Consider the following 21,385-nt stretch of genomic DNA (forward strand, 5'->3'; position numbering starts at 1 on the left):
ATTTCATACCTCGTCCTCCAAGCCATCCATCCAGTTCCTTGCTTTCTCTTCTACGACCACACTAACAAGCCCAGCCAGCTCTGCAGTTCTGCCTACAGGATGTAGGACTCCATCTTGTCTTCCCTTGTCTTCTGTCCTCAGTGCTCACCTGCAAAGTCTGTGGGATCAGGGCCAGCTGCGACAGCACCTGTGGGAAACTACCTTCTCTCTCAGACGAGAAACACACGAGACAAACAAGACACTAACATTTAAAGATTTAAAAAAAAAGTGGTTTTTATTTCTATCAAAGGGCACATTCTATGGCTAAAACACTGAAATACAGAACAAGGTTTATAGTGAAAGACAGTCTCGTCCCCACATGCCAGGCGTCTACACGTTTCTTCTGGTATTTACCGCCATGTTCCTACACGCTCTATACTGCTGCGCATTGATTTTTTTCAATCTTGGGGGAAATCTCCTGACTCCCTACTATGAGAGGTGAGGATTTAACTCTCTTAGACTGACTCAGTACCAGCCCAAACCCCACCAGCTCTACACATTGAAAAGTTTGTTCCCACATCCTCTGACAGTTAACAATTTTCAGATAAATCAATAGTGCAGATTTACATTACTATGACTACTACTTGCTGTGATTATGGTTTTTTTTTTTCCCCTTGGGTGAGAATAATAAACACCTCTTTTATTTTCCCCATTTGCTTCATTTTTTATATATCTCAACCCTTTGACAGAATCGTGGCGCTTCTATCACTGGGGTTAAATAGATCAGCTGATCTAATACCCAACAGGTTTTTTTCTTGGACGCTCTCCTCCTGGAGCCAGTGTGGGTGCTTGTCCTCTGGGCTCTCGGCAGAGCTGTTCTCCTTGGAGTTACCTTCACATTTACCCTGCAAATTTGCTTGCTGGACCTTAGTTTCCTCTGTTCCATGACTTTTTTGTTCTGTTGTAGAAGAGAGAAAGCATGCGAGTGAGGCAAAAGTCTCCTTTTCTCCCCTCTTTTTGAGAAACTGCCCTTTTTTCTTCCCTCACACTTGATGAATAAGTTGGCTGGATTCTAGGCTGAAAACCCCTTTGCCTTTGTTTTCTAGTTTGTACAGTTGCCTTTAAGAAGTCTCAGGCCATTCTGATTCCTGGACTTAGGATCAGTGACCTGCTTTTTGCCCCTCCTCTCTGGAAAATTTTAGGAACTTCTTATCTGTGGTACTTTTTTTACCAATCTGGACACTCAGCCTTGAAAATCACCCCTTTAGTTCTGGGATTTTTTTATATTATTTTTTACTAATAAATAAAATTCTTTGTCTCCTCTATTTCCTTGTTCTCGAAACTCTATTAGCTGGATAATGGACCGCTTTGTTTTATCCTTTTGTTCTATTAGCCGTTTTCTCCTGTTTTCCAACTCTGTATTTGTGCTCTCAATTGTGGTAGATTCCTGTTACTTTTAAAATAGAACTTAAAATTTTAATTTTCCACAGACTCGTTCTTATATTTTGATCGCTTCTTGAAATAATATATATTTTTTTCATATGGGCAAAAACTTATCTAATCTTTCCTAGGACACTAATTATAGTTTTTTAAAGTATTAATTTGCTTCCTGCATTGTCCTGATTTCCTTTATCCTCTTTGCTCTGGGATCTGTTTGTAATGTGAGAAGCTTTTCTCAAATGTTTGGTGATTTGTGGTTGATCTTCCTATTTAACAGGGAGGCCTAAGAAGCTGACTGGAACCTGTGTGTCTATGGCAGCTTCCTTTTGGTTGTCCTGTGGACCCTGCTTTTTCACTGAGGGGTCCCCTAATCTTCTAATGACAGTATCTGGGTGTCTTCCCTGGCACACCCCACTTTCCCCAGAGAGGAATCTTTATGGGTCCTGCCTAGGCCATCAGTGCCTAAGCCTCAGTTCAGGGAGGTGAGAGAGGAGGGGGTTGGAGGTCCGAAGGCTGAGTATAGGGGCTCTCATTTAATTTTCCTCTCCATTTTCAGCACAGTGTCTGAGTGTGACTGGTATCTTTGAACTTGGAGTTGTTCTGGTTCCGTGTGTGTGTGTGTGTGTGTGTGTGTGTGTGTGTTCTGCAGTGGAAAGCCTCCTGCTGTGGTGGGAGGACCTCGGATCTAGTTAGCTCCTAAAATAAACTTCCAAACATTCCTCTTGCTTCCAGGCTTGCCCCTCACCCCTACATTCAGAGATGCCTGTAGGGGGTTTTCTAGTGAAACACAGCCTGATTCTTGTCTTTCCCCTTGCAGGCAGCCAAACTGTCTCTCGGCTCTGCTGAAGGACCACCCCTCCATCCACTTCGCTACCCCAAAATGTTTCATGCACTAAATTTATTTTCCTGATGTATTTGTCCTCATGAGATTATAAACATTTCCCTTATACTGTCATCTTAGTAAGGTTTGGGGAGAGAGTGGGACTAAAAATGCACACATTCAGTCCCCCATCTTTAACAACCTGTGTTTATCTGTAGGTTGTGTTTTGTTTGTTTTGGGGTGGAGAAGAGGGGATGAAATGAAAATATGGGCCAGCTCTTTCCAATTTATTCCTATTTAGTCAGGATCCTGATGGTTACACTGATTGGTTCTCGAGGGTTCTTCCGCTGCCTTTCCTGAGCAGGACAGCTTCCGTACCTCACTGCCCTCACTCCAACCAGTGGGCAGGATGCTGTTAGGTGCTGAGTACCAGAGCGCCACAGGCTCTAAGTCCCCATCACGCCAAGTTCATTTGGAGCCAGCCGAGTCTCCACAGGGAGTGCTCAGAGGCAACATTCCAGAACAGCCACAGCGTCCTTCTCTCTATCCCAGCTCCAAGACTGCAGTGCTGGGTTGAATACATCAGGATTGACTGCATCTAGCGCATACAACTTAGTCCAGTCTTTCATTCTCAGGACCTTAGTTTCTGCATCTATAAAATGGGATATTGAATTGAAAATGTTCTCAGGCTCTTTTTTTTAGCTCTAATATCCTAAGATTCTACTAAGACAGAAGAAAGTAAAAAACAAAACCAAAAACCAACCTATCAAAATAGTATAAATAGATAGCCAGATACAATCAATTCATCAGTTTTTTGCTGCATGTTTATTATACAGTAGTGAAGGATGTGGCTCTTGCTTTCAAGGACTTTGCCACACGGTAGGGAGGTAAGTCACATATAAATAACTTATTTAAGATAGAAAGTGGGAGGGCCTATCGGAGTGCAGTAGAGACTATATTGTGGACGCTCAGAGGAGAGAGATGATTTCCAACTCGGGAGAACTGGGAAGGCTTCACGGAAGAGGTCTTCCATTTGAGACACAACTAAAGTAGGGGATAGAACAGTCTCTGAAACAACACCTTCCCACATGAGTCTTGAAAAGCTATCACCAGGAGCAGACCCAGGTGGAGGTCTGGGGGGTTTGGCAAGAGATGACAGGTGACAGCCCAGGGCAGGAGCATCTGGAGTCAAGGAGCCCCAACATGGGGTGATGAGGTATCCTAACAGGTTGTCACAGGGGCTGTCAGGAGCAAGGGATAGTTAGAGACATACACAGACAGGCAGCATTAAAATCTGTCCACGGGGAACATGATGCTAGCCACCAGGCTATAGTTCAGAAGCAAGGTTCTAAGTGAGGAGCATCTTCGGTAGAGTGGGCTTTGCCAAAAGCAGAGCAGGATTCCACTCACAGAGGAACCGAGGAACCAGTCTGGAGACCCAGCAGGGACTCAGACACAGGCCAAGAGACCGGTGTCTGGTGTCTGCTGGATCTGAACAGTGTTGTTGGAGGATTGATTCTTGGGGGTAAGATCAAGCCTCGCTATCGGACCGAGGTGTGGTAGAGCAGGACCATGGTGATGTTGAGTCTGAGAACATGGAGAATCTTCCCAGTCTGGGGACAAGACATGAGCTTGTTGGGGAAGCTGGGGGAGCAGCACTTAAGAGCACTCATCTGTGAGAAATTGAGAGGTTTCAAGGTTGGGAATCATTTGAGATGCTTGGTGAAGGATGTGGATGGAAATCAAGAATAAGAAGGGCATTCCAGACTGGTAGCAGAAATAAAGAGGAGCGGTTGAGAAATGCAGAGCAGGTATAAAAACTGCAGGTGGCCCAGTGTGGCTGAAGAATAGATTGGGAGAGGAAACGCTAGGGGACTTCAGTGGAGGTAAAGAGCAGCCTGAGGCCACCATGGAGTCTGTGCTTAGGAATCTATAATAGACTCCACACGCAGTGGGTCACAACGAAGCAGGCTTGTTAAAGCACCAGAGGCTGGAGACAAGTTTGGGATGTGTCAGATAGTCAGATAGGGAGGATAATGGCCTGAACGAGGGTAATTGCAGGGAAATGTCAAGGAAAGACAATATATGAATGTAACCTCGGGGAAGGAACTTTGAATTTTTTCCATATGGTGCCAATAAAATCTTCCACTGGCTTTTTTTTGTGTAGAAATCACTGCAGCTGGTATAGGCTCAACTAAATATGCATGCTGGCTCTCAAGGAGGAGAGGAGTCATCTGTGACCTTGAAATAGGGTGCTGCTAACAATTTATGTGGGGGCTCATCTGAGGAACAAGCCCATTGTCATGACTGACATTGCAGTGTGACATTGGGCCAATAATTAAACTAGCTAGTACTGATTAAATTATCATTATTACATCTTATGACAGCAGCTACTATTTATTAAGTATCTGTTATATACCAGCCCGATTCCATATCTTATCTCAGATCCTATATGGCTAGTACTGTCATTCCCATTTGACATATGAGAAAGGTGCTTAGTACTACTGGGTATTTACCCCAAAGACACAGATGTAGTGAAAAGAAGGGCCATATGCACCCCAATGTTCACAGCAGCAAGGTCCGCAATAGCCAAACTGTGGAAAGAGCCGAGATGCCCTTCAACAGATGAATGGATAAAGAAGATGTGGTCCATATATACAATGGAATATTACTCAGCCATCAGAAAAGATGAATACCCAACTTTTACATCAACATGGATGGGACTGGAGGAGATTATGCTAAGTGAAATAAGTCAAGCAGAGAAAGTCAATTATCATATGGTTTCACTTATTTGTGGAACATAAGGAATAACATGGAGGACATTAGGAGAAGGAAGGGAAAAATGGGGGCGGAATTGGAGGGAGAGATGAACCATGAAAGACTATGGATTCTGAGAAACAAACAGGGTTTTAGAGTGGAGGGGGGAGGGGGGATTTGTTAGCCCGGTGATGGGTATTAAGGAGGGCACGTACTGCATGGAGCACTGGGTGTTATACGAAAACAATGGATCGTGGATCACTACATCAAAAACCAATGATGTATTGGATGGTGACTAACATAACATAATAAAATTAAAAAAAAAAAAAGAAAGGTGCTTAGTGAATTAAGCAATGTGATCAAGTTCACACAACTCGTAAGTAGAACTAGGTTTCAAATCTTGGTCTGTCTGAACTGACACCCTGAGATCTTTCCAGTAATGATCCTATATTGCCTCTGCCTACTAAAAATCGTCTTATTTATGTATATTTCAGTAGAAAGTATGTAAATCTAGCTCTTTCCCTCTTTGTTTGAGTTCTTGTAACCAGAACTAAAAATACCTTTAAAACATCACGTGTATGTTTTGTACAAACTGGAAAAGTACTTGTAACTTTTCTTTCATTTCTTACAGTCTCATGGTCCTTTGCTCACCTTGGTTGACCTGGTGGATCTGTGTGTAGATATTTCAAAAGGTTGTGTCTACTTGGAGCAGCTGCACTTCATTCACAGGTACGGTGAATTCTAGATACAAGGTTCTTAATGGACATCGGCACAATAATCACCTGAGGTTTGGGTAAAACGTACAAGATAATTAAACATTTCATTACTTCAAAATAGCAAAAGTTTTTGTAAAAGGTCTCTCTTCTCTAGAGACCTAGTAGGGTTCCTTGTCTGATCTCTGGAACTTTATTATTAGCATTATTAAATATAGCTTCTGCCATAGGGATCTGGCAGCTCGGAATTGCCTTGTCTCTGTGAAAGACTATACCAGTCCATCACGGGTAGTGAAGATTGGGGACTTTGGACTCGCGAGGGACATCTATAAAAATGATTACTATAGAAAGACAGGGGAAGGCTTACTCCCCGTTCGGTGGATGGCTCCAGAAAGTTTGATGGATGGAATCTTCACTACTCAATCTGACGTATGGTGAGTTTAACAGGACACAGAGGAATTCAGGCAGAACCAGCCAATGTCAGAGCCAGAAGGGAATATAAAAGGTCATCTAAACTTGTGGGACTATTCTTGGGTCTCAGTATTTTCACCCCTCGCTCTCATCAGTTTTGATCTGTTATCTTACTAGTATATGTGAAATAGATACATTTACTTCAAGTATTCTATCACTGTCCAAAAGCGTAGCGGCTATGACTAATAGGAATTGGTACATATGACTCGATGTCCAAGTATGTGTCCAAATGCCTACTCTTTTGGGATGTGTGGTCATTAATTTATAGGTAGAGTTTAAATCATGGATCTCAAAAACAATATGACATTGGGGAGATTTGGGCATCCCTTTATTATTAAGATAGGGTCACTCATATTTGCTTGTTGACCCCAAATTTTGATTTGAGCTACACAAAATGTAAAGATTTGTTCAATAACTTTTAAGCTGGACTGGCCCCAGGCAAAATTAGTGACGAGATAAAATTAGGCCTGAGTGTTGCCAGTTCACATTCATGCCTTTCCTCTCCACGTTTACTAGCAAGGGGGAAAAGGTGAAATGCTTTCTTGCTTACCCCTACATTAGTCTGCATGTTGATGTTATGAAAGCCTTAAGTAGTGGAGGTCTGCGGTGCAGTTTCAGCTGAGAAGGAGGAACAAAGTGTGTGTGTGTGTGTGTGTGTGTGTGTGTGTGTGTGTCCCCTAAGCCTTCCTATCACCTTTGAAGTGTTGCTAGTAGGCAGTTGCTTTTTCTACTTTTTCTTGAGGTCAACTGGCTTTTAAGTCTCCCATTTGCCTTTTATGGGGCCAATAATGCCAATCACAAAGTAGATCCCAAGAGCCCCAGGAGTCATTACATTGGACAAACTACTCTAAACATGATGTTTGTAATAAGTATAATTAAAGTAAACTCTTTAACATCCTTAGGTCTTTTGGAATTCTGATTTGGGAGATTTTAACTCTTGGTCATCAGCCTTATCCAACTCATTCCAACCTTGATGTTTTAAACTATGTGCAAACAGGAGGGAGACTGGAGCCACCGAGAAATTGTCCTGATGATCTGTAAGTTAATGATGCTAATATGAGCACCTAAAAACCAAAAACATGTGCCCATGCAATCTTATACCTCACTGGCATGGTATTTTAAAATAAAACCCAGAATTTATATATTTGTGTTGTCTACATAAAATGTAAGTTGATTGTAACATTTAATTTACTAAATACACGATGGTCTCTTTTTATATATACATGAAATTTCACTTCAGAAACAAAATTTAGAAGAGCAGAATATATTTATACTCTTGATAGATGAATTCTAATAAAGATATAAAAGCACTGTGTATACACAAACATAGTCTTTTTATTTTGGAAGATCTAATTTGGCTAATACCTTAATTTGCATATTAGGAGATCCTATTAAATAGGAACCTATTCTTTAAAAGTTAGATTGCCTTTGGTGATGCAGCTGATCCTGGGACATGGTACTATTAAAAATTACACAGGCTGTGATCTATTTATGCACTTAACACAAAGTGACTAAGAATTAGTGACTCTATTAAACTGATCCTGGCTACTAATCAATTCGTGATTCTCAGGAGAGTAAGCGATTTTGATCTAATTGTAAAGAAAAATAAGCCCAGTTATTTTGCCGAGTAATAATCTGTCTTCTTGTGAAAAACCTCAGCAGAAATAACAAATTCTAAAACTTTTTCTAAGAGATGTTTGCCCCAAGAAACTTCGAAAGGAACAAATACTAAACAAGTATAAAGTCCTCTGTTACGTGCACAATACCAAGCCACATATTATATGGAATATATAGGTGTTTAAACCATGGCCCCAGCTCTTCAGCATCTCAGAATGTATTTTGAAAGAAGAGAAACACACATGGAACAGTTGGATAACAAGCCAACATGTAATAAAGTGCTAAACCGTGTGGTACAGACAAGTGCAAAAGGAATTAGCAGTATGCGGATACACACCATGGCTGCAGTGCCCTGACTATGCTGTGTTATTTTAGAGGATTATTCAGACTGGAGCCAAAGGATGATTAAGAACTGGGCACCTTGGTTGGATGTTCTACTGGTGAACGTTTTTGTATTACTTAAATCTTGCGGCCAGAAGAAGAAGAAGAAGATTTGAATCACTGCTTGTTTCTGATTGGGCTTTTATAGACTCTGGGACATTTACAGGGAGATCAGATGTACATACACCTGATCAAGTTTGGTGACTGTGCTTAAAAATGATTCATGGTCCTTTTGGGGGAGATGGAAAAGATTCTGGAAATGGGAAGTCAGAAATTATACCCAATTTGAAAACCTTTGGTCTAGGGTTTGAGGAAAAACCCCAGCATGCCTAAGCATGAAATATATTTTTATTGGCTAGCAAACTAATCACTGCTCAGCATCTCTTACATATCTATCAAACACTCAGGAATTTTCCTCAGAATTTCAATTGTACCAAATTTTTATTATCCTGTTAGAATTTTATCTGGCCTATTTCCCCCTAGGAGGTACCATGTACCTCATCGCAATTACCCAGTTTTTTTGGATAGGCATTTTAGGAATCAATCACTGAATTGTACATTTTGATTGATGTGTTCATTTATTTTGGAGAGGATGGAGGTGGATAATTACTGGGCGGTTGTGGAGCAGAAAAATGTAGGTATGTTGAACTTTGCTCTACCAAGGTGTATCCAGATACGCAACTAGAAAGAGGAGGAAGAAGGGATGCTAGAAAAGTGCTAGAAAAACATTCCAGTTTATGGGCAGACAAAGATATTCCATATAACATTTATGTTCTATATTTATATAACATACATTTATAGAACTCTAAATATATAACTTAATATTCTATATAACTTTATGTTGAATAATTCATTGGTTGGATATATTATTGCCCTAATTTTATAAAAATATCACTCCCTTAAAGCCCAAATTTTCCATTGGCGGCTTTGAAGTTCATTTGAACATCGGTCACTAAAAAGTAAACAATGCTCCCAGCCCCCTAAGGGTTGCGTGCTCTCAGAGCCCTGGGAAGGGTTAAGGATCCATTGCCAACCAGGAAAACAAGTGTGCTAGGAAATGGAGCTCTCAGCCATGCCATTCAATCTGGCCACGGCCTTAAGTTGTCATGATAAAGATTAACTACTCTCCTTAGAGTACAGAGGAAACTGATTTTTATTTGAAGCAGTTCTCTGAGATCACAGGCCCAGCTTAGAGGGTTGAAAGTCTGCACTGAGCCGCGCTGCACCTTCTATTCACTGCCTAAATGCTCAGCACCTGGATGCACTCTGGGTCAGGTGAGCCCATAGATGGCTATGCTGTGCTCAACTATTAATGGAATGCAGGAGTTCAGAGCATTCCTGCCCTTCTTTCCATAGCCTGGGATGTATGGTGGAAAGCCCGGTCCTCAGTATTCTCTTCAACTTTCAGTTTGCACAACATCCACGCCACTCTTGAGAAGAAACAGGATCAAAGGGCAATCTACTTCAAGTGAGAGCTCTTGGGGGTTCTCTGACAGATGTATCACAGTGGTAACTGAAACTACTGGAGAGAATCTCAAATGTAGGAGGTGACAATGGGAGGGCATGAAGGTTCACCATCTTATTTTTACCTCTTAAAAAATATGTACACCTAGATGGTAATTGCGCCTCTTTGGGATTGGTTATAATGAGTAAGGGAGTTCTGGAAAATCTGTATTTTATGTGCTTTGTTTCAATACCTATAGAAACTCATCCCCTTCATACTGAAAGATGCTGTGAAATTTTCATCTGTTGAATTTCAGTTGCTTTATGAATTCAAGGACTTTAATACTCACAGAGACCAATAATGAACATGGCTAATGAGTCTCATGCTATTTTAAAAAAAACATTGAGGCAAAGAAGAGTAAAGGGTTGGCATGGTAAATGGAGGAATTTGAACTTGAACACTTAGCCAAGTGAAATATTTCAAGTATGAGTGAGTATTTTGTAGAGCTACAAAAACCAGCCTAGGGAAATTTTAACAAAGCAAATGACCTGTAAGTTTATTTAGAGTACTATGCTCGAATATTTGTAACTATAACATAGGATAAGTGCGATATTGAATTGCGACAAGTGCAGGATTGTAAGGGAAGACCCGATGCCAAAGGTATAGTTGCTGTTATTAATTTACCTGAAAGATGTGAGAAATGCATGTTTTAGGAGTTGTTATATTCATAAACGCCTTTTCGTTCCACTGCCACCTCAATGCTGTTTAAGAGTGTAAGTTGCACTCCTTATTTTTAAATGACTATTGCTTTCTAGAGCTCCTCTTTTCTTAATCTAGGGCAATTCCCTGCTCCTTTGCTCCCGGATGGTGGGAGAGAAAGATTTGGTATACTATCAGGTCGTATGTATTTGCCATCAGAAATTTAAGAATAATGATTGGGTTCAATGTAAATGAAAGCCCCTTAGACAAAAGACAATAGGGATGTCTGTTGAAATAAGTTACAGGGATTAAACAAGAGGCTGAACATCTGGAGGGTCGTTTGAGTGGGTGAGAAACAGACTAAGTCGTGACTGTTAGGAATGGCTTCTTCCTCCTTGCACCTCCTTCCTTCTCCCCTTCTTTCTTCCTTCTCACTTTTTCTTTTCTCTCCTTCTGAATCATCTCCGTTAAGTATATTGAGACCTTTATAGAAATGAAGCAGGTTAGGGGCGCCTGGGTGGCTCAGTCTGTTAAGCGGCTGCCTTTGGCTCTGGTCATGGTCCCCAGGTCCTGAGATTCAGCCCTGCTTTGGGCTCCTTGCTCAGCGGGGAGCCTGCTTCTCTCTCTGCCGGCCACTCCCCATGCTTGTGCTCTCTCTCTCTTAAATAAATAAATAAAATCTTAAAAAAAGAAATGAAGCAGGTGGTAAATAAATAAAAAACTTCATAGTTAACCTATGGCAAGTCTTGAGAGATTCTAATTACCTCTTGGCAATATCTTTGAATTGCAACCGTATTTTCAAAAGGGATATGATTCCTATGGAGAAGTATACTTTCTCCTCACAACTTTTAGGACAACCCTTAGGTGAATCATCAAGATTCTGCTTTAACTATTGGTTAAAATTGCATGATTGAATATAGTTATGATATTTTATTTCAGAGTCTAATCATCCTTCATTCAAATCTTTGTATCACCCCTGTTTTTAAATGAGAGGTTATAAAGAAACATGTAAAAAATAGGTTCTCAGCCTTGATTCTCATTTTTAAGAAGTAGAGCCAAGTTTGGCACTCTATATTGAGAACGTAAATTCCTTGTCATGTATCTGAAGTCATCAGATGAATACTGGAAATAGACCAATATTAGGTTTCCCCATAATACTCTGATATTGAGTACCAACTCTGACCTGAGGTGCTTGTCAAGAAATGAAAGAGATGAAAGTGGACTTTGCAGGCCATACTATAATGGAACGGAGGTTTTCCATTATAATTTCTAACATAGATACTAGCTATTTTAAATATGATACCTATCACGATTTCTTGGTCATTGTCACCCAGTGATTGAATACATCCTTACCCTAGCACCACTGCCATTACCTTAGTCCAAACCATCATTATCTCTGACCTCATCTTCTTTAATAACTTCTTTGCTTCTCACTTGCCTCTCTACAATCCATTCATTCTCCACATATATCAGCTGGAGTAATTCCCTAAAAATGTGAAGATCATGCCTTCTTAGAAAACTTCAACAGCTTCCCATCATAGTGCCATAAAATCCAACTCCTAGCCTGGCCTATGAGACCTGCATGATCTCCCCTTCTTCTTCTGATGTCCTTTCACGCTCTCTCCCTCAAGGACAGCTCTTTGGCCACACTGGCGTTCTTTCAGTTTCTAAAATGAGCCAAGCTCTTTCCAAATTTACACATGCTTTTCTGTCTTCTAGTATGTTCCCTGCATCCCATCCCCATCCTGTTCCCATGAGTAGCATCTTATTTTCCTACAAAGTTCCTTGGCTTAAATGTCACTTCTTCAGAGTGTACTTCTGAGAGCAACTTACTAAAAATGTTCCATCTCTATTAGAGATCACATTTGTTTTCTTTAGCACTTTTTTTTTAGAACTTGTAATTTGTAATTGTATATTAATCTGTTGATACAGTAGTACTAATATTTTTTAAAGATTTATTTATTTATTTTTAGAGAGAGTGAGAATGAGCAAGCCGGGGGTGGAGAGGGAGGAGGAGCAGGGCAAAGGGGAAGAGAGTCTCCAGCAGACTCCACAAGGAGCACAGAGCCCAATACAGGGCTCCATGCAGGCCTCCATCCCATGACCCTGAGATCACCACCTAAGCCAAAACCAAGAGGCAGATGCTTAACGGACTGGGTCACCAAAGTGCCCCAGTAGTACCAATATTTTTAGATACGTCCCAACTTATGTTTCTTTGTCAGTTTTTCTCTCCCTGCTGCCAATCTGACTTCTAGCTCTAGGAAGTGGAAAAAAAAAAAAAAAAAGGAGCAGGTACTTGACCTTTTTAGTAAGTCATAGACTCAAAAGCCAGGTTTGGAGGAGGGAGAGGTTATCTAGAATCCTTTAGCTCCTTGTTGGTATGCTAAATGCCAGGTTTGAGTGACTAAAACCTATAATTCTGTGTAAGGATAATCTAATTAAAAAGAGGGAGCAGTAGAAACCCCATTCCTTCTAAGCCCTGGGGGAAGTGTCGGAAGAAGAGACCTTAACAGATAGAGGTAGGAGGGTGAAGATGTTGGATATCTAGGTTCTAAAAAACCTCCTGTAGGCTTCAGTTAGACCAAGTGTGGGCAACTGCCCACCTCTCCCAATTTGGGAGGATGGCAAGTTGATCATTGAGCAGGGGACCCCTCCCCCATATTGATATGGAGACCCAGCATCAGGAATAAGGTAGAAGGGCATGTCCAGACAGAGAAGGTCAAGCTTGCACTTCCAAGCCTCCTTTGTTTTCCATGCAGTGTGAACAGTTTTTTGAAAACTAGAGATTCAGCCAAGGAGCATCCTGTAGGGACACAATAGAAGCAGGAGTGGATCCCCTGGGCCTTGTGAGCATATATAGGACATGATGCAGTCTCAGAGAAGGTTATGGCTAGAGAGAGGAAAGGGAGGAGCAGTTCAGTGGGAGCTGGGTGCAAAGAAAATGTAAGGAAACCATGGGCTGCCTGTCTTAGGAATGGACCAGACCAGTCACTCCTCACTGAATTCCTGATCATCCTACTCTGATACAAGCAAAAATCCGGAGGACACAAAGGGGTCAAAAAGGTTCTTCACTGTGCCATTATAAGTCACATAAGACTTTCACCCAACATGTATGCTGCCACCATCTTGTAGAACAGGACAGAGGGAGTAGGAATAGCATAAAAATAGAGATTGAGTTATTAAGTGGAAAAGACTGAGCATGACTTAAAAAGATCATTTAAAATATTGAATCACACCAGGTTTTAAACTGCATTGTACTTAATTAAGTTAATTTTTTTCTCTTAGGTGGGGGCTCTAAGAAAGACCTAATTAGTAGCAGACAATGTAAAAGAGATACATTTTTTCCTGTTCATAGGAGTTGTAGTGAGACAGATTTTTGTCACCTTCTTACATTTACCATTTGTATCCCTATGAGGACAGGAGCCACACTACCACATCCCCAGCTCTTGATATACTGCTGATATAAAATAAGTGTCCAACAAATCTTTGCTGAATGAATGAACACAGTTAAGAGTGCTACACAGACATTTCTTAGACAACTGTTAAGGAAAAAATAATGTTTAATAAACCAGCTATTACTGGAGCGCTTGGGTGGCTCAGTTGTTAAGCGTCTGCCTTTGGCTCAGGTCATGATCCCAGCGTCCTGGGATCGAGTCCCGCATTGGGCTCCCTGCTCAGCGGGAAGCCTGCTTCTCCCTCTCCCACTCTACTTGCTTGTGCTCCCTCTCTCGCTGTGTCTCTCTTTGTCAAAAAAATAAATAAAATCTTAAAAAGAAAAATAAACCAGCTATTACTGTCTGAGGAAACTGAGTCTCTTACTTAACCTGACAGTATAATGAAGAGTAAAAGCATTAGAATTGGATGTTTCTACCTCAGGTTCTGCCACTAAAGATCTATGTGGCTTGGAGTAATCTTAGATTTAATTTTAGATGTCAATGTATGAATGTAAAATCTTCTTAGTCTTCAGTAATTTTTATAGCTGTCAATTCCCTTATGCATTGAGTAATTGTTCTCCAGCCATCTATTTATCTGTTTATTTGGATTAATAACTGTTAAAAATAATAACTTTTCAAAAGAAATAGCTTTTCAAAAGAAAGGTATTATGTAACAAAGGTAGTAATATTGCAAGGCACTATTAAATTAGAAACCAAAGATTTTGTTCTGGTTTATTTATATTAATTATGGAAAACTGGCAATAAGTCAAATGTGTTGCCTTCTGAAATGATCTTACATGGACTATCAGTACTGGTTGCCTAATGATCTCCAATCACAGTTTACTTTCATGTCTTTACCCATGTATCCAGGTGGGATCTATTGACCCAGTGCTGGGCTCAAGAACCTGACCAAAGACCTACTTTCCACAAAATTCAAGACCAGCTTCAGTTATTCAGAAATGTTTCCTTAAAGAGTAATTCTCAATGCAGAGAAGAAGCAGACCCCAGTGGAGTCATAAATGAAGGCTTTGAAGGTAAGTTTGATTCTTTTTCAGAATTTTCTGGTTTTCTTTCCAGTGTGAATTGAAGAGGTTAAAACGAGATATACATAGAAGACATTTATGGTGAGTAAGAAGAATAATATACTGGCACCATCATCATAATAATGAAGTGCTCATTGTACTCCTCTTTGGAAATTATTTTTATTTGTGCACTAAATTAAAAAAAGAAGAATTGTGATATGGCCCCTGGATTTATCATCTAAGATAGTAAGGAGGTGAATTAACATGTTAGAAATCTGTTTTCCTTCCCCTCCACCCCTCATACGAGTTTCAACCTCAAGTGCAGAGCTGAGTTAATTTTAGAGGGTTAGTTGGTGGTACATTATGATCATTGGTCTGTGCAGGGCTTCTCCCTTGTTTGTTTAGTCCCTTTATCTCCATATTCTTCTCCTGTTCTACTTCCTCTCTCCTCTGGCCAGGCAACCATTCTAATGCCTTTAATGTGTATCTTTTTATTTGTATGTTTTGCTGCAAAATGTGTATTGTTTTGTATACACAGATGCTGCTGTGTTTGTAAAGCTTCTTTTCTTTTTCATTGAGCACTGTTTCTAAGAGCCATCCGTGTTGCTATGTATATATCTAATCATTGCTTCTAACTGCTGAGTAATTTTGCGATGATTATTGGAGTGGCTCACGCCTTGTCAAGGTCTAGTCTGAGTCCACAACCTCAGTAATTTGGTAAATGAGGCAATAATCTTCTGGAACCATTCTATTGTGATGGACAAACTAACCGTTTTTAGTTCAATGAAAAGTACAAAATGGAATTAAAACCCAGTAGTCACTTAATTCATTTCCCAAATCAGATTTATAATATGTTTGCCTCCTTGGCTGTAGAAAAATGAATTCTAAAATGAGCCACTCCACTTGCTCTAGAACTCTTTCTGGCTATTAAAAGTTCCCAGGGCCCTTTGTGAATGCAGACATTTTTGCTTAGAAATAAAGCTGGCAAGATGGACCGCGAGTCAGAATCTCTCAGGAATCAGGTCCCTCAGTCTTTGCAGTGACTGATGATAAGAGGCTGACGGCCATCACGGAGTCCAGAGTGAGACCTCTGCCTGGAGCGATGCTCTTGACTAATAGCAGGGAAGAATACGAGGCACAGGATGAACATCTGCTTGTCTTGCATGCTGTATTTCTGAATATGAATTGGGGGCAACTTAGACTCCATGACATGCATGGAAATAACACGGATCGCATGGCTTCCTTAAGTGAACAGTCAGTGACAGACTGGAAAGGGCTGTGCTTGTCTTGAGCATGCCTCGTTACCCTCATCAGATAAGCCTTGGTAACAGCCCCACACTGGCTCCCCTTGCCTTCTGGTCACGGAACCCTGCTGATTCTGAGTGTCAGCGGCCGAGCCCTGAGGAGTGCCAACTGGGGCATCAGCCCCATCCTTGTGGAGGGTTCTGTGCATATAGGTACCTGCATGAAGACCACACAGGATAAGGAAAAACAGACCGGAAGCCATTCTAGGTACTATTAAGTCCTTCTCATTTTCTAGGCATTTACTTAACGTATTTCTCTGAATGGAATTTTGATAAAATTTTTTAAAAAATTATTTCAGCAGGTATTGACTTGTTGCAAGGCATAGTGTTAAGCACCTAAATTTAATGTGTTCCATTAGGCTGTTTTAAGAAAAAAAAAAAAGGAGGCAAGAATATTTCTTTCCCTTGAGCAATTAGAGTCAGTTTCTTTAATTTTGTATATAAAGTTTAATAGTGAGCACCGCTTTTATTGGCTGTCCTTGTCCCAGGGCTGCATCTCTGTCCCTACTGTTCTGTTGAAGCCATTTGAATCTGCTCCTCTTGGCCTGGTTCTTATTTGTGGTAACCTCACATACGGAAACTTGAGAGAAAGCGCAATCTGGGGTCGTTTACCAATACGTAAAAGGAGATCTTTTGTTCCTAAGATAGATAAATGGCAGTAACTGAGTAGAGCCCACTGTGTAGACACGTGAATCGCAAGCAGAGTGTGGCTTTGCTTGCCTGGCACTGAAAGAATGTTTTTCTTCCTAAATCACTGCTCTTATCTCTGCAAGCAGCACTTAACTGAGAAGACCCTGATTCAAATTTGTGACTATCCCTTTTGTAGACCTTATAAAATTAAGCACAATTCTTATCATTTTAAAGCCTTAAGAAAGAATTTCTATGTTATTTGACATCAATCATCAAAATGACTCCTGATTCCTTTCCAGTTTTCCTTAGAATTTTTCCAATAATCAATCTCAGTAACTGCTCTCGCTGTGCTATCTCATAACTGCATCTACATTTTCAAGATCTTTTTATGAAAGTAATTTATGTTTATGGTTAAAAAACATAAATTATATAAACAGAATAAAAAATTATATAAACAGAATAAACATATAAAATTATATAAACAGAATAAAAAAACAGAATAAAAAAAAACTTGTCTCTATCCTTACTCTCCAGTGCTCGCCATAGTCAGCAACTTGGTTATATGCTTTTAGATATTTTATATGCATATACAACCGATTATGGAAATATTTATGTATGTTTATATGTGTATTGGCTGGATTCAGAGATAAAATTGATGTAATCTAGAGGACTGAGTGGGATATAGGTTCTCTGGTCAGGGCTATACTATCTTTTTTTCTAGTAAGTGAGCTGATGTGTAAGGATTTGGGGAGCAGGAAGCATTTTCTCTTGCCACTGAGAGGGAGTTCGTGTTCTGTGGGAGTCCAGAGGAAGGACGCCAAGTCCATATCATGTGTCAGAGAGTCAATAAAAGCCAGTGGGAAGAGGTTACTTCCAAGCTGAGTTTTGCAGAGAGGTGAGAAAAACAGTATTTCAGGATAGAAGGCGCAGTGTGTAGAAGAGCAGGGAATAGTAGAGAATGGGGTGTACACGGAACTGCACGTAGTTTATCATATATGAGGCTGGGAGATGGCAAGGGAGGAAATTGGAGGGAGAGTAGTCATACATAAAAAAATCAGGTAAAAAAATGAAAATGAATAGAAGCTGAATTAATGAATGGTAATAGGTACAGAGAGGAGGAAACGAAGTCCAGAGGTAGATGTTGTAGGACTTGACATCTAACTGAGTGACAGAGAGAGGAGACAATGGTGAATCCCAGTGATTTGTGAAAATAGGTGAAAAGTGGTGCTCTTCCCAGAGACGGGGGGCATAGGAAGAAGAATAGCTTTGCACAGATTTGGTTTCAGCTGGCTGTGGGCTAAGTGGAGAAACCTCATATTCAGTTGAAAGATCTGTCCTATAAATATAGGTAGTTGAAGTCAAAGGTGTAGATGAGGTCATTCAATTAGAGTGTATAGAACAAGGAGAGGAGTGAATGGTGGATGGGACCTAGAGAACAGCCAAGATATTAGAGACTGGCAAAGAAAGATGGTGGCACAGAGACAAGAAGCCAGAAAGGGACAGGAAGGTCATAAGAGAGTATTGTCAGATCGAAAGGAGAGAGGCTTATGAAGGGGGGAGTGGTCAAATGCTGCAGAGATAGAGAGTTCCAGGGGGATGCAAGGATCTTACAGTTGACATGTATTGTATTTTAAAATCTAACTCTTTGCTCATGGAGTCCTTTCCTTCTAATGTGTGCAGACATTTTATAAACATCACAGAGGCTGCCATAGGGGCTTAAGAGGGCCTGAGAGCTGAGCGTTACCTTAGCCTCTACCAGAAGTCTTTGTGAACCCTTAAGACAATCTTTTTACTATGTTGCATTACCTAGTTCATCTGTGAGGCTGAGATAAGTAACAAACAATGCTCACATTAGATATAGAGAACAAAAACCTTTTTGTGAATGGCTTTTATTTATTTTTCTCATCTTTTTTTAAAATTTAAATTCAATGAGCCAACAAATAGTACATCATTAGTTTCAGATGCCCAGGGGTCATCACATCACATGCCCTCCTTAATGCTGATCACCCAATTACCCCATCCCCCCACCCAACTCCCCTCCAGCAACCCTCAGTTTGTTTCCCATAGTTAAGGGTCTCTCATGGTTTGTCTCCTTCTCTGATGGCTTCCCATTCAGTTTTCTCTCCCTTCCCCTATGATCTTCTGCACTGTTTCTTATATTCCACATATGAGTGAAACCATATTGATAATTGTCTTTCTCTGATTGACTTACTTCACTCAGCATAATACCCTCTAGTTCAGCTAATCTTATTGTAGCCCTTTTTAATGTGCCCTTCACTGTGTTATGTGGGTTAACTCATTAAATACTCACAATAGTCTTATGGCATGGGTATTATATCACCATTTTACAGATGAGAAGACTGAGATTTAGCAATTTGCCCGTGGCCATACTGCTGAGGTGGGGCTGGAGTATGGCTTCTGCTTTCAGCCTTCACAGAAACATGGCTGTCGTAAGGAAAATACCCACACACTTTCCCCAGTTTGTTATCAATAGTGTGCTGTGCAGCTAGGGATAGTGAAAGAACTTATTACTTCTGGCTTGCTAGAAAAGATACTCCGATTTGTCCTGGTCATTTAGGTGCCAAGTTGTTGGCAGACTGAATTAAAATTCTAAGTAATATTCAAACAATAGCAAAGTAGACAAACATGCAGAATAACGATGCAGGAAGAGTTTAACGAGGAATATAATCAAACTTTGATAATTTAGATAGAAACAAGCAATTCTGTGCCATTACAGAAATTCAATTTCAGTAAAAGAGAAATTCTCATTCTGTTATTCACAATGAATGTAAATCCTGAAGGTAAGGAATGGAAAGAGATATGGGAGTCACTAAAAATTTTGATTATTGAGATGTGACTGAACAAAAGGGACAGAGAGAAGAAATGGACTGACAGGCAGAGTTTCCATATTTGCAAAGGATAGAAATCATAAAACAGTCCCTTCAAGGGAAGCCTAAGCTTAATTACCTTTTTAATAAGAGAGAATGTGTTTAATAATAGTTTACCGCTCTGCAGACTGGTGGGCATATTTAGCAAAGCAGTAAGATGTCTGTCTTGACTGTTATTATTGGAGATACATAAGAGGGTAAGAAAGCCATTGGAAGGACTTTTTTTGAAAGAAAAAAAAAGCTGGGAGGTGGTGGGCATTAGGATTACAGGGAGCAATAATACCATGCCTATCCTATGGTCCTACTGACCTAATGGGGTAGAGAGGGGATAGAGAGAGATTAGTAACATATCTGGGCATCTAGTAAAAATATCCCAGTGACTTCATCCAAACATTTTTGTAAACATCACCTCATCAGTCCCAGAGAGTTCTACAGGAAACAAATCTAAATGCTCCTCTGCTGTTCTAAACATAGCCAGTCAGCCGGCATATGTCTCGTCTGTAAATACCCTGTCCTGCTTGGAAGTCTTTATTTTAATATTTCCCTCTTAAAGAAAGGGTTGCTGAGCACATGCTATCTTTGTTCAGGATCTCTGCCTTAAGATCTGACCTGCAGGCTTTCTATTCAGTTTTAAACAAAAATAAACAAACAAAACACCCTCCTCCCCACCGTCTCTCATAAGTTCTTTATGCAATAAGATGTACTAATTGCTGAAAGCTTGCCAGGGTCAAGTTACTAAATATTGCTCTAAGTACTCTAAACCAATGAAGAAGTTAGCTAATGATTTTTCTTTGATGTGCAGTGCCAGAATTTGTAAAAAGAATTTATCTGCCTTATATAAAAGGTTTTTTTTTTTTTCAAGTAACTCAACAAGGGGAAAAAAAAATTGAAATCACGTATGGGTAGAACGTTTCCAAATAGGTTATTTAATGGATTAAAGGTATGAAAATGAAGCTGCTGATAACATGAGTAGCTAGACCTTTACTATAGATTTAAGTTTTGAAATTTTCTCAACTTTCCTTTAGCCTAATTTCTTTAAGCCTTTTCAGGAACATCCTAATTTCCTCAATAATCTGGGCCCCTGGACTATTTAAAGTTAAATATCTTATTTCTTCCTATCACTTTTTGATATTTTTGGTTGCTATCATCATATATAGAAAACTGTTCTTATGAGTGTCTTAATGGCTCTTAGTGCATGTTGACCATAATCCTAACAGCAGGATGCTTCCAAAGATTAAAGCACTTAGGCATTAACCAAGCTTGGCATCTGATTTCTATGGGGTTGATATTTTATAACACTACGTGACAATCTGTGTGGTTTGCAGTGGGCTATCATGATGTTTGAATAATGAAGAGGAACATGAAATGATGGCCAGGAGTCTGTGAGCCTGTCACTCCACCATCTTGTCCTTCTGCAGTGTGGGAAGGTGGGCAAACAAATGCGCACCTCCTAAGACAGAGCAGGGCCAGTGGTTCACATGCTCTTACAATAAAATAAGATTCGTAGTTCAGGCAGATCCATTAAATTCCATTGGCAAAAAGTAGCTACAGTAGTGCCTCCCTCAGTCCTTTGAAGTTGTTTCTTTCCCCCATATTTCCATTTAAATTCACTCCAAAGAAACCCAACCTGGGTGTACATCAGGGCTAAGGGCAGAAGGTTGGCAGCGCAGCCGACCTCACCCTCCTTAGTGACACCCATCTGGATGCTTCTTGCTGGAAGAATAATGGAGACAAAGGAAGGACCACCCTCTGTTGACTGAAATGTTTCTGATTTGTAAAATATGAT

The 21,385-nt window shown here is 40.3% G+C and overlaps 1 protein-coding gene across 2 annotated transcripts in view; it reads left to right on the top strand.

Moving 5' to 3' along the window:
- The window catches only part of ROS1 (ROS proto-oncogene 1, receptor tyrosine kinase), a 108,841-nt gene that overhangs the window by 85,503 nt on the left and 1,953 nt on the right, over window positions 1-21,385 (top strand). For both annotated transcript variants that reach the window (XM_078054389.1, XM_036082274.2), the window contains exons 40-43: window positions 5,628-5,725; window positions 5,940-6,143; window positions 7,083-7,217; window positions 14,626-14,789. In XM_078054389.1, the coding sequence (XP_077910515.1) occupies window positions 5,628-5,725; window positions 5,940-6,143; window positions 7,083-7,217; window positions 14,626-14,789 (601 nt within the window). The remainder of the gene's footprint in view (window positions 1-5,627; window positions 5,726-5,939; window positions 6,144-7,082; window positions 7,218-14,625; window positions 14,790-21,385) is intronic.

The sequence above is a fragment of the Halichoerus grypus genome, chromosome 9 (assembly GCF_964656455.1).
Source record: "Halichoerus grypus chromosome 9, mHalGry1.hap1.1, whole genome shotgun sequence".
Lineage (NCBI taxonomy): Eukaryota > Metazoa > Chordata > Mammalia > Carnivora > Phocidae > Halichoerus > Halichoerus grypus.